This window comes from Engystomops pustulosus, chromosome 3, assembly GCF_040894005.1.
Source record: "Engystomops pustulosus chromosome 3, aEngPut4.maternal, whole genome shotgun sequence".
NCBI classification, from domain to species: Eukaryota; Metazoa; Chordata; class Amphibia; order Anura; family Leptodactylidae; genus Engystomops; species Engystomops pustulosus.
The window spans coordinates 105,852,969-105,865,707 of record NC_092413.1 but is presented as its reverse complement, the minus strand read 5'-3'; the positions used below and the strand labels follow the sequence as shown (position 1 = coordinate 105,865,707).

At 37.8% G+C, this 12,739-nt stretch overlaps 1 protein-coding gene across 1 annotated transcript in view; it reads left to right on the top strand.

Annotated features, from left to right (window-relative positions):
* Nucleotides 1-12,505, top strand: part of LOC140121731 (G-protein coupled receptor family C group 6 member A-like) — a 31,504-nt gene extending 18,999 nt beyond the window's left edge. The window contains exons 3-6 of the mRNA XM_072141722.1: nucleotides 3,352-4,215; nucleotides 5,508-5,720; nucleotides 7,005-7,122; nucleotides 8,977-12,505. Of these exons, the coding sequence (XP_071997823.1) occupies nucleotides 3,352-4,215; nucleotides 5,508-5,720; nucleotides 7,005-7,122; nucleotides 8,977-9,998 (2,217 nt within the window). The 3' untranslated portion in view covers nucleotides 9,999-12,505. The remainder of the gene's footprint in view (nucleotides 1-3,351; nucleotides 4,216-5,507; nucleotides 5,721-7,004; nucleotides 7,123-8,976) is intronic.
* The last annotated feature ends 234 nt before the right edge of the window (nucleotides 12,506-12,739 follow it).

Below are 12,739 nucleotides of genomic sequence, written 5' to 3'. Positions count from 1 at the left end.
AATGATTGGTTGTGGAATGTGAATATGTTGGTCTGGATCCTGGTCTGGATGTATACCATTCAGTGACTATTTTTATATTTTATATGTATATTTTTATTTATTTTTGTGCATCCACAGTTTTTATTCATTTGGCTTTCTGTTCGAGATATATAGTGTTCACACACTGCGTTTATACCAAACCAGTGGGAGATGAAGCAGAGTAATATACTTGTGGCCTGAGGCACCCCATGCGTTACCCCGCAGCCATGCGACTTCCTCAGGGGTCAGTGCCTCCTAGGCTGTGGAGCATACCTGAAATGTTCCAGGGTTATCACCAGCCTCCAATCACCTGAACCTGTCACCTGTTAATGTTTAGCCGGAGCGCAGAGGTGCTTGCCCATATGAGATATCGCGACATTAGTCAATACTCGCTTATGCGTAGTAGTACAGATGACTCATGAAGAGGGCAGTGGTGCTATCCTATCAGCACACATAGATCACCGAGTATATGGAACTACGTGAAGAAAAGGTACATTATGCGCTTGCGCCTTCATCAAGAGATCTGATGGGAGAAGGTTGGCCATCATATATAACAAATCTATTGTCCATGAAGTGCTAAAGTTAAAGTGCAAAAGGACATTCATACAGTACAAAGATAATGAAATGCACGAGCAAGGATATATCGAAGGTCATCATATAGAGTTATTATAATATAAATGATTACTGCTGCGTCTATGAGGATATAGTATAAAGTGTATAAATGTGAACACCAGAAAAAGACTGTGGGGCAGATTTACTTACTTGTCCCGTCGCGATCCCCAAGGTGCATTGTCCGACGAGGATTCGGAGCTGCACCGATTCACTAAGATTGTGCGTCCAATTTCCTACATGTGTTGCTTCCCCGCTCAGGTCCACCGGAGTTCACCATCTGCAGTGGATGCTTGCGACACAATTTTTAAACTTAAATCCCGCGCTTAGTCTGAATCAGTTGGGTTGCCTGACGGCCATGCCCCCCGATTTGTGTTGCATGAAAGATTGCTCCAAAATCCGAAAGTGTGCACCAAAAAAACAGTTAAATGCGGCGCAAAACGGAAAAAGTCGGGAAACCCAACGAAAATGCGGTCTGCGGACCCTTAGTAAATATGACCAACAAGGTTCCTGATAGGGAGAGCGGAGGTTCTTCCAAGTCCCAAGAATAGATGTCGCCAAGGATTACAGGTGTCGATAGAAGGTAAGTGCTTTACTACACTTGCTGAGAGTTGTCTAAAGACTAGTGTATTGATCAGAGACAGGTAGAAATGGCCTCTTGCTACTCACAGGTCATGATCTGCTCCCAGACATGAATTATTACACCCATGGCTTAGTTTCACAGAACTTGACACTGTGGCCTTACAGACAATCACAGTATTATGTCATTTGGATAACAACACTGTGCTCCCAAATAATATAAACTGCTAACACCTTAACTAACCATGTTGTGCCTTCCACATATGAAATAATATGCGCACTTCAAGATATTATTCTAAGCCCTATACCAATATTATTAAAAAATAAATATATACTTTACACACTGATTTTAGTATAGTAAGATATATTAGGCCACATCTACTATTCAGGCTGCATTAGTTCTCAACAGTATTGTATCACACACTGTACATAAAAGGTGCACCTAAAAATAGATTCTGCACACTTTTCGAGCAGTGTGGGGTGCGATAATTAAAGACTGTGGGGCACATTTACTTACCCGGCCCATTCGCGATCCAGCGGCGCGTTCTCTGCACAGGATTCGGGTCCGGCTGGGATTTAAGATGGTAGTTCCTCCGCCGTCCACCAGGTGGCGCTGCAGCGCCGAAAATAATCTTAACGCCCCGGAATGCACCATCCCATAGAAGGTGAAGGTGAGCGCTCCCCAAGCGACACAGTTTCGGTTTTTAAATGCGGCGGTTTTTCCGAATACGTCGGGTTTTCGTTCGGACACGCCCCCCCGATTTCTGTCGCGCGCATGCCGGCCCCGATGCGCCACAATCCGATCGCGTGCGCCAAAAACCCGGGGCAATTCATGTACAAGCGGCGCAAATCGGAAATATTCGGGTAACACGTCGGGAAAACGCGAATCGGGCCCTTAGTAAATGACCCCCTGTGTGCGCCACATTGCACTACTTTTGATAAATCTGGGTCATTGTCTCCTGAATTAATTCTAATAAGTACAGCCCCTTAATTTATTGTTAATACTTAGTACAAAAGCCTGCTTCCCATTCACCAATAGAAGTGAATCCACTGGAAGCGTTCCTTTTTTGTAAACACCACTTGTGGTCTATCCTACATGTTCATGGGATCTGATGTCTGCCAACAGTCTCAATAGAAAACCCTTTTATCTAACCACAGTTCTATGTTTATTGTCAGAGTTATGATCTCTACTCTGTGGGGTGGAAACATTTTTAATGTAAAGAATTTGTGGTTTTAGAGGCAGTACATTAAAAAAAGCAAATATTTCCTTATTAGTGTGTGTAATAATCCTTATTAGGGATTGGATAGGGATTTTTCTATCCATTTCATTCACTCTTGTTGGGGATTTACTACTATTTTTTATACATTTTTGAGTCTATATATTCTTTTTGTGAAAAAAAAAAAAGAAAACGTTTGAAGTGGCTTATTGAAACCATCTTAGGGGATGGCAACTATTAAATCATATGTAACAGTTTATTTTACAGTAATTTTATTATATATATATTACAAATATAAAGTCTGAAAGCAGTACGTCTGAAAACACCATTGAATCTTTACGTAGAAAAGTTGCGAATTTTAAGTTATATGCATACTTGTTCATATTGTTAGGGAACAGTTCAAACTGTTCTTTATCAAATCAATAAAGTATCATGGCTAAGATTAAATAGCTGAAATCAAACTTGGTTTACATGGCAGCACCTGTCTTTTGGTAACGTGAAATAAGACGTATAATCATAAAACAATGGCTGTGAGTGAACCCATACCCGATATACAGTATAAAAGCAATTCATCAGATAAACATAATAATTAAAATCTGTAAATCTCTTGAATGTTAATGGACAATGCTTACAATGTCAGACAATAGGATCAAAACCAATAGACCATACTTATTAGAAGCAGCAACAAACTTGAGTGGTGATCATCTGACTATTTGGCTACATGAGAATATTGATCTCATTGATTTTGTTTGGCACAATCATAAAGTGATAATTTACTTTGGCACAAACATGTTTCCTCGGATAAATGTATTGCTTTAGTTTTGGTATGGTATAACTGTAAATACTCCATGTACTGTATTGATGTTTATTGAAACACATTGAAACAATATAATTTAATCTAATATCTAGTAAATATTCATGCTTTCAGATAAGTCCTGCATCTTCAGCTATAACTCTTCTAGATAGCCTGAGGTTTCCATCCCTTCTGTGCACTGTCCCAAATGATAAGTATCAGACTGAAGCTATTGTTAGTCTTATCAGAAGATATGAATGGAACTGGGTTGGAATTCTTGTAACAGATGACGACTATGGGCGTTCTGCCTTGTCTTCTTTGGATTTTCTTTTTAAGAAGTATGGAATATGTACTGCCTTTTCAAAAACCATTCCAGCTTTTGTGGATCATCCCAGTGTGGGTAATACATTGAAAGAAATAATAGGTGAGCTTATAAACAGCTCCACGAACACCGTGATCGTCTTTGTAAAGAGTCCTATTGTGAGAAAATTATTTGAGAGAGCAATCCCACTAAACATATCCAAAACCTGGATAGCCAGTGATATTTGGGCATATTCAAAGGAGGTTGCAAGCATTCCAAACATCAAAAAAATTGGAACCATTATTGGTCTCAACTTTTTATCTGAAACAGTTCCAGGTTTTGCACATTATCTACAACACTTGAATCCTTCAGAGAATGGATCTACAAATGAGTTTCTTAAGAAATATAAAGAGTTAAGATTTGGTTGTACTGAGGACTACAGAAAATACAAAACATGTATGAAGTCATTTTCTGATAACTGTCTTACTGATGAATCTCTGCTGCTTAAATCACCACGGGCATGTCATGATAATATCACTAATGTCTACATGGAAAATGATGACTTTCTGCTGCAGAATATAGAGTGGAGTACAGTTTACAGTACAACATTGGCAGTTACTGCCACAGCCCAAGCCATTCGAAACATTGTGTGCAAACATGATACATGTGACAAAGATAATGCATTTACGCACAAAACGGTAAGTGGAACTAACAAGTAGAGGCATGTCAAATATCAATTCGGTGCATTGACATGATTTGTTTCAATCTTTGCCTTGCCACCTTTCCACATTTTGAGCATACAAGTCACAAGCCATTTGGGTCAGTTTAATGGGTAAAATATCAACATACCCCATGTATATATGTGAAACTGAATGAATTTAACAAACACGCACATAAAATTTAGATTCTTAGACTACCGTATATACTCAAGTATATGCCAAGTTTTTCAATACAAAAAATGTGCTGAAAAATCCTAACTCGGCTTATACTTGAGTCAATGAAAAAACTTCTGTACTCACCTTTCCAACGCCCCCTGCAGGTCTTCTTCTATCTTCAGCTCTGGCTCTGTCTTCGGGTCCCTGCGTCTGCGTCGCACACACACCATGACGTTGATGTCATGGTGTATGCAACGGCACGACGCGGTGAACCGAAGATGGAGACGGAGCTGAAGAAAGAAGAGGAACTGTGGGAAGTGTCGGAAAGGTGAGTACAGAGTTTTTGGTTTTATTTAGGCTGGGAAGGGGGCTTCTGGCACTGGGGTGCAGGCACTGGCTATATACTGGGGTGCAAGCATTGGCTATATATGGGGGGCAGGCACTGGCTATATACTGAGGGGCAGGAACTGGCTATATACTGTGGGGAAGACACTGGCTATATACAAGGGAGCTGCAGGCTATATACTGGGGCAGGGGGCTGCTGGCTATATAAAAGGGGGCACGTCCTGGCTATATACATTATAAATTGCCCCCTAGTATATCTTATTAAGTTTGGTAAAAGACAATGGGGGTCATTTACTAAGGGCCCGATTCGCGTTTTCCCGACGTGTTACCCGAATATTTCCGATTTGCGCCGCTTGTACATGAATTGCCCCGGGTTTTTGGCGCACGCGATCGGATTGTGGCGCATCGGGGCCGGCATGCGCGCGACAGAAATCGGGGGGGCGTGGCCGAACGAAAACCCGACGTATTCGGAAAAACCGCCGCATTTAAAAACCGGAAATGTGTCGCTTGGGGAGCGCTCACCTTCACCTTCTATGGGATGGTGCATTCCGGGGCGTTAAGATTATTTTCGGCGCTGCAGCGCCACCTGGTGGACGGCGGAGGAACTACCATCTTAAATCCCAGCCGGACCCGAATCCTGTGCAGAGAACGCGCCGCTGGATCGCGAATGGGCCGGGTAAGTAAATGTGCCCCAATGCATTTTAGGTATTTCATCCTATGTCTACTGTAAATTGCCATTTTATTGTACTGATGGGTCTTTCCTATTGCAGTTACTGGAAGAAATAAAGAGGGGAAACTATTCTTTCTATGATAAGACATTCTATTTTGAACCATCTGGTGACGTATTGACTGGATATGACATCATTTGTTGGAATACAACAAACAATACTGTGCAATTTCAAGTAATTGGGCAATATTATATTCACGGACAAAAACTTACCATAGAAGAAAATTATATTTCTTGGAATACAGAAAATAATACGGTACATCCTACAAATAATTACTTGATCACATTTTGTATTACTGAAAAAATTTACCCCAAACCACGCGTTATTTACATTAAAACATACAATTGATGCAGATTTTAATATATCTTTAAAGTGATTGTATTATACTTAGTGTCAGGTTAAGTTTTTTTTTCTACAGCAGTACCTAACCTTTTAACAAACCTTTGCATAAGTAGATTGTGAGCGCCATATATTTTTCTTTTATCAGTTTTCTCTGCAGGCTTTTTCTTTTCTTCTCTGTTGTCTCAGGAACTATTAGGTAGAGATAAACAGATATGATGGACACACCTCAGACACATCTTTTTTCTTCATCCTCACCTTGAATGTTTATAATTTTTAATGACCTCCCTAATGCCTCCATTACACATTTCTGGTAGTGAACAATGTTGTTTGGCATATGTTCAGATTTTTCAACAAATGTTGGAAACACATTGGTCAGTGATCTGTAATTAACTGTTGTACGAGCTGACTATTCACAGCATGGGATCATTGACCCCTTTTTGCTCTTATTTACAATATTTTATTTTTTATTGTAAGGCTAAAAGCATTACAGTGTTTACAAATTTCATAAATCAATAGTGAAGATATAGTGATAGATATATTACATAAAAATATTTTGCACATGGAGATATGTGTCCTATTTCATATATAGGTAACATAAAGATCTATGTATAGGTCGGCCATGGGGGGCTCTCATAACAGTTGTGATAGAATTTTATAACCCTGTAAGGGTGATTTCACACTAACGACGGCCGGGCAAGAATACGGCAGTACACTGAAGAGGAGGATGGGTGAGCAGCGCTCCACAAGGAAACAGTGGCACATGGCCATACACACGAAAATGATAGAAGATGCTCTATCTTTTCCCCCGTGTACAGTGTGGTATGATCCCACACATCCTTAGCACCGTACCGTCGCAGGATTGTGGTAGCTGTCTATGGGGACATATATCTAGCCGCAAATTTGCGGCCGGATATATGTCCCCACAGCAGCCAAGTGAATGGGGCCTAACTCCATAAGTAATGGGTATAATCGTGTAAGCCTCAATTTATAATTTGCTTATAGATAATACTCTGGTGTTCACTATATTAGGGAAAGCATGCACATTTTTTCAGGCATATGTTTTAATATTTCCTACCCAACATCTGCCATCACCTGTTGAACCTGACTTCTCTGTAATACATTTTAGTCTTTAGTTTTTGTCCACTTGCTTCAGTGTTACTGTGAAATTTGAATGCATTGCATTATACATTTCTTCAGGTACCCTTTTCAAATTGTTCAAAAGCCTGTGATCCAGGAACATACAAAAAACATTCAGATATTACCTGCTGTTATGACTGTGTTCCATGTGGAGAAGGGTATTATGCTCCTACAAGTGGTAAGTACTAAAATTGCCCAAATGCTGGATTCACAATTTCCATTCCAACTATAGTTCATACCAAAGTTGTTCATTAGGATTGAGGTCAGTAGATACGGTGTATGTTAGTGGTGCCTTTGTGTCTATGAAAGGAATTTAATATAGCTTACTGACCTGATTGTGACATAAACATTACAATCCGGACCTCCCTCTTCATTTATTTCTCCAATTTAATTACTTTGGTGCATGTATAGTACTGCCACGTTCCAAATATATTACGTCTGTGCGACACATAATTCAATTACAGTGTATAAGCAACAGCTAGTCGGAAACATCAGTCGTATCCTATGATACAGGTAATAAATCCCTTCAATATGTTCTGTGTTTGTTTATACATTCTAAAAAATGGATTCACAGTAGATGGCGCGGGAGTTCATTCATATTCAAAACATAAATAATAGACTTTTGTTCAAAATACTGTATGTTCTACGCCCCTTGCTACAATTTGTTAAGAGTGTGGTATCCAATATAGGATCATATCTCAGAGGCTCTGCAGCATGACCTCCAAAACCACAGTCTACTGCCTTCTGCTCCATGCTGTGTGCCCAAACTGCAGTTTATACACAGATGTATGAGATTAAAGGGGATGTTTGTATTCTGCAACAGTGCTTGGTGTTAATATCACCCCTCCTGCCACATCAGATATATCAAAAAGCCCCGTCCTCTTGATATATCTGGTGACCGGAATTGTGGCTGGACAATTCTAATGCGCTATAACCTACTCCAATAATGGTTGCAGACTATAATTAGGGCGTAATACAAGCCTTGATAAATCTCAACAACATCAGTCATAAATGTGAACAAAAATACTGTTTGGGCACTCAGTAGTGTGCAGTAGGAAAATATAACTACTTGCTTTTGGAGCACAGATTAAGGCAGTTGGGTTTTTGTCTGTCAAGTAACACTGAAATTCTTTTAAAGTTTAATCTCTGGGAAGTCAAAGCCTAATGGAATCTCAACTCCTGTCGTTTAGCACACTGTAGGTGGGGAACTTGTTATAGATTGTTTGACCAATCATTTTTCCCATATACTAGGATACTTAAAATAAGGGAAACCACTTAACTTCTTCCAAATGCTCCAACTCTCTTTTTCCCCGACGTTCCCATAGACAGTGAAGGGGAGTGCCAGAGATGTGCCAATTTCCAACACTTCCATAATGGAAGTGGCAGGACACATGTTCCAGCATGTAGATTCATTCACTCATTTGGGAATTTGAATCCTGATCTTTTGTACTGTGAATGAGGAGCAAAATCAAAGTTGGGAACCCTTTTAAATTTATGGGTTGGGAAATGGACACCCCATTTTACATTTTAATAGCATAGACAGTTAGGGGGACACTTATCTGTTTATTCTTGTATATTTTGATGAAAGGTGGTTTATTTGATTATTTGCATTTTCCTTTTTGTCTTTAAATCCTTCTTTTATCTACTTTGTTAGCAGGGATGTTTAGCTTGCATTTGTTGCTTGCTTATGATTTGTAAAGTGCTATGGAATTTGATGGCGCTATATAAATAAAGATTATTATTATTATTATAAACGCAACTCTATTGATCCTGGTGCAGAATCAGATACTAAACTTTTAAAATGATTTGAATAATCCTTAGGGGTCACATGCCAGCATGCACTGCATCAATGTGGTAGAAGAGATGAAATTTGCTACACTTGTCCATCAGATGTCATCATGTATTCTCAGGGCAGAATTTTCATATTTGCTTTTAAAATTGGTTGTCTCTTTTTATAATTTGTATTACTTTTAAATTTTTTTATAGTAAACTTTTATAGACCTCTAAACAATGTCCTCTTTTCTCTTTATAGATATGTCTCAATGCCTAAAGTGTAAAAGTAATCAGTGGTCAAGTAATGGAAGTGCTGAATGTAAGAATAGGACAAAGGAATATTTTCACTGGAAAAACCCACTTGCTATTACTTTAATGATATTTTCTGGAACCGGCTTTTTACTGGTGTCAGTAATAGGGTTTTTATTTTTAAAATATATTGACACGCCAGCAGTTAAAGCTGCAGGGAGTAATTACACACATATACTAAATATAGCTCTATTGGTGAACTTAGCAGACACTGCATTGTTTATTGGTGAGCCAATTGACATTATTTGCCAGATCAGGCAACCACTGTATGGCATCAGTTTTACAGTAATTGTCTCCTGTATTTTAATCAAATCTTTGCGAATTATTTTGGCCTTCGAGTCAGGCCGGAGACATGAGAAGGTAATGGCTTATGCTTTTAAACCACTAGTTATTATCCTTTTTTTAACCTGTATCCAGTTGGCTATTTGTTTATTATGGCTTTTATTAAAGAGCCCTTTTGCTAGTTCCATTGATCATATACCACAACTCCTGATCCAGCAATGTGATGAGGGGTCCAATCTAGTTTTTGGTATCATGCTTGGCTACATTGGGCTACTTGCATTTATATGCTTCCTTCTAGCTTACAAAGGTAGAAAACTTCCGCAGAAATACAATGAAGCTCGATTTATTACATTTAGCATGCTGGTCTATATGTTTGTGTGGATTTTCTTCATCCCAATCTACATGAATAATGTTAATAGTACATATCTCTCTGCAATCCAGATAATTGCCATTTTAGCTTCCAACTACGGAGTCATTGCTTGTCACTTACTGCCCGTTTGTTACATCATTTTATTTAAGAGTGAAACGAACAACAGAGAATGGTATCTTCAAGGTATACATGATTTCTTTAAAGCCCGCAGGTCCACATTTTTTCCATCACAGAGGATCTCAAACTTTCATGGTTTAGAGGCAGAGGCAAAGTATAAAGGAACCTCAGTTCAAATAAGGAGAAGACACAGAAGCTGTTAATGTCTATTATATAGGTTCTCTTTATTCATTGCCCTAGTTTTAAAAGTACTTCTTGTGATGTTATAATGCATGTAATGTATGTATTACCAAATCAGGGGGCATGCTATAAAAACGTAAATGCCTCCCCCCATCTTGAGCTTGATAATAATTAATTTATTTATATAGTGCACACAGACTATGAAGTGCTTCATAGAGCTTTCCAAATCGATTACACTTGGAACCATGATTTTGGGGTCATTTTAAAGATGAGAATTGTAATTAGTTGTTCTGTGTTCAAATTGTAATGAGTGCATCTGTGTATTACAGAGGCAATCATTGGGTATGTTAGCTACAGACAATAATCCACATGACTACATCTTTAATTGCATGTATCTCCAGCTCTGTAGTATGCAAAACCATTTTTTAATGAATTTTTAAAGATACGATTCTCATCTTTAAAACTTCCCTAGCAGCTAAAAAACCTAAAATATTGACATTGACACTCCCCTTCCAGCCGTAGCCTCTAAGTAATTCTTCCGATTTCATTTAGATATGATTTTGGAGGTGATTTTTATAGATAAACTAGCTGTAGCTCCCGGCATTGCCTGGGAAAGTAAATAACTTCTCTTAGCAGTAACAATATAGAATGTGTTCACAAAAAATACTTAATATGTATCTATTTCTCTCCCTGACTGTCTCTCTCTTTCTGACTGTCTCTCTGTCTCTGTCTGAGACGGCGTTGCCTGGAATAGTAAATAACTTCTCTTAGCTATAACAAAATAGCTCTGACCATTTCTCTAAGTCTGTCTCTGACTGCATGATTGTCTTTGTCTCCAACTGTCCATGACCGTTTCTGTCTCTGTCTGCGTTTGTCTGTCTCGGTCTTTGTCTGCCTGTCTCTGTCTCCATCTGTCTCCATATGTTTCTGTCTGTCTCTGACTGTGACTTACTCTGACTGTCTCTGTATCTGTCTCTGACTGTCTATGACTGCCTTTGTCTCTGATATGTACTACTGCTTCTAACGCTTCTAAAGCTTCTAATTTTACCTACTGAAACATCTATTTACATAATGTAAATTTCTGGTATCACAATTTCTGTAAATACACAAGACCTAAGGAAGAATAAGAAAGCCTCACTTTGAGGGAATGTTAGTACATTCAGCTTTGAAGTTAAAACCAGGAGTGAATTGGAAAAAGTAGAAAAGTAGTGTTGGTTCTTTGTGCTTATCTCCTTTATCCACACCTGGTTTTTGGCTTTAAAAACTGCACTCAAAAACTAAATGTAAAAAATAAACCAAAACATTTCAGTCACACAGTGCATGTGACCATATGCAGCCTTGCCAAAAGTGATGCAAAATATGCAAGCTATTTCTATAATATACGAGAAGGAAAAATTTCCTTATATTCTTATTCCTTCAAATATTCATTCCAAATAACACCTTTGTTAACGCCGTTTATGCTTTTTCTGTAGATTGCTAATATTGTTATATGTTTTTTTTATTTATATTTCAGTGTTAACAGTAAAATAAATTATTTTGAAATGAATAAATACATAAGTATTAAAATTAAAAAAGGATTAAATCAAATAAAAAAAGTGCATAATATTTTTGCTTCAGGTAACCAAATCCAAATTAATTTCCATATTATATAAAAAACAATATAATTCTGAGCATTATTTACATTTTGAAACAAGGTTGCTAAAGCACACAGTCAACTGCGAAGCATGCTTATCAATACTATACTTTAGCCATACTATAGCTGTATTACACCAAACTTTCCAAAGATTAAGAACATGATTTTTTTTTGATTAGTGGCGTTACTAGGAATGAGTGGGCCCCATAGCAAACTTTTGGCTTTTAATTGTAAGTATACGGCTTTAAAAGTACAGACAGTCACTGGATTTCTTACAGGATAGGTTCCTTAGATTTGTACTTGAAAGTTGGATTTGTTTGTAAGTTGGAACTGGTATATTTTATAATTGTAGCTCCAGACAAAATTCGGACCAAGGATTATCAATAAAACGTCATTACCTTCCAGCTTATCATTGCAGCCTGGGTCTAAAGTAAAGTAAGCTTTACCAGAAAGTTTAGAGGACAGAGAGGTCCGTCTTTAACTAGGGGCCGTCTGTAAGTTGGTTGTCCTTAAGTAGGGGACTGACTGTAATCATAATAAGGGGTTAGGAATGATGCACCAAACACCTAGAAGGGTCTTGTATTGCCACAACTTTCTCAGAAGTAATGACAACTATGGATAGTTAGTGATTTATAATTTATAGTTTAACAGATATTATCACTTATTTACACTAGGACATAGTCATAACTTACCTGAAACCCTAAGCACCATGTTTGCATCACTTCTTGCTTGAATATAAATTTGAACTTTTAAAACATCTAGGTAAAACCTAAAGCACAGAAATCATAGTGGTTAATAAAGCTATATAATTATTTTGTAATTATAGAACAGTATAAGATTAATTAAAAATGTACTAATTTCTTAACTGTAATATGTAATTCATTAAAACTTACTTGGAACTGGATATTAAACTTGTTTTTATCTTCTGAAAAGTTATGTTGTATTTTCGAACATATAAAATATATAAAAAAGCACGCCAATCTGAAAAAAATATAGAAATAATCCACGGTGCAAATTCTATTCAGGTTTCTCCAATGGGCATTGATCATAAAATACATTTCAAGTTTTTTAACTTTTGTAACTCATCAACAAAACCAGAACTTTCTAGGGATGATCAACCAATAGAAATCA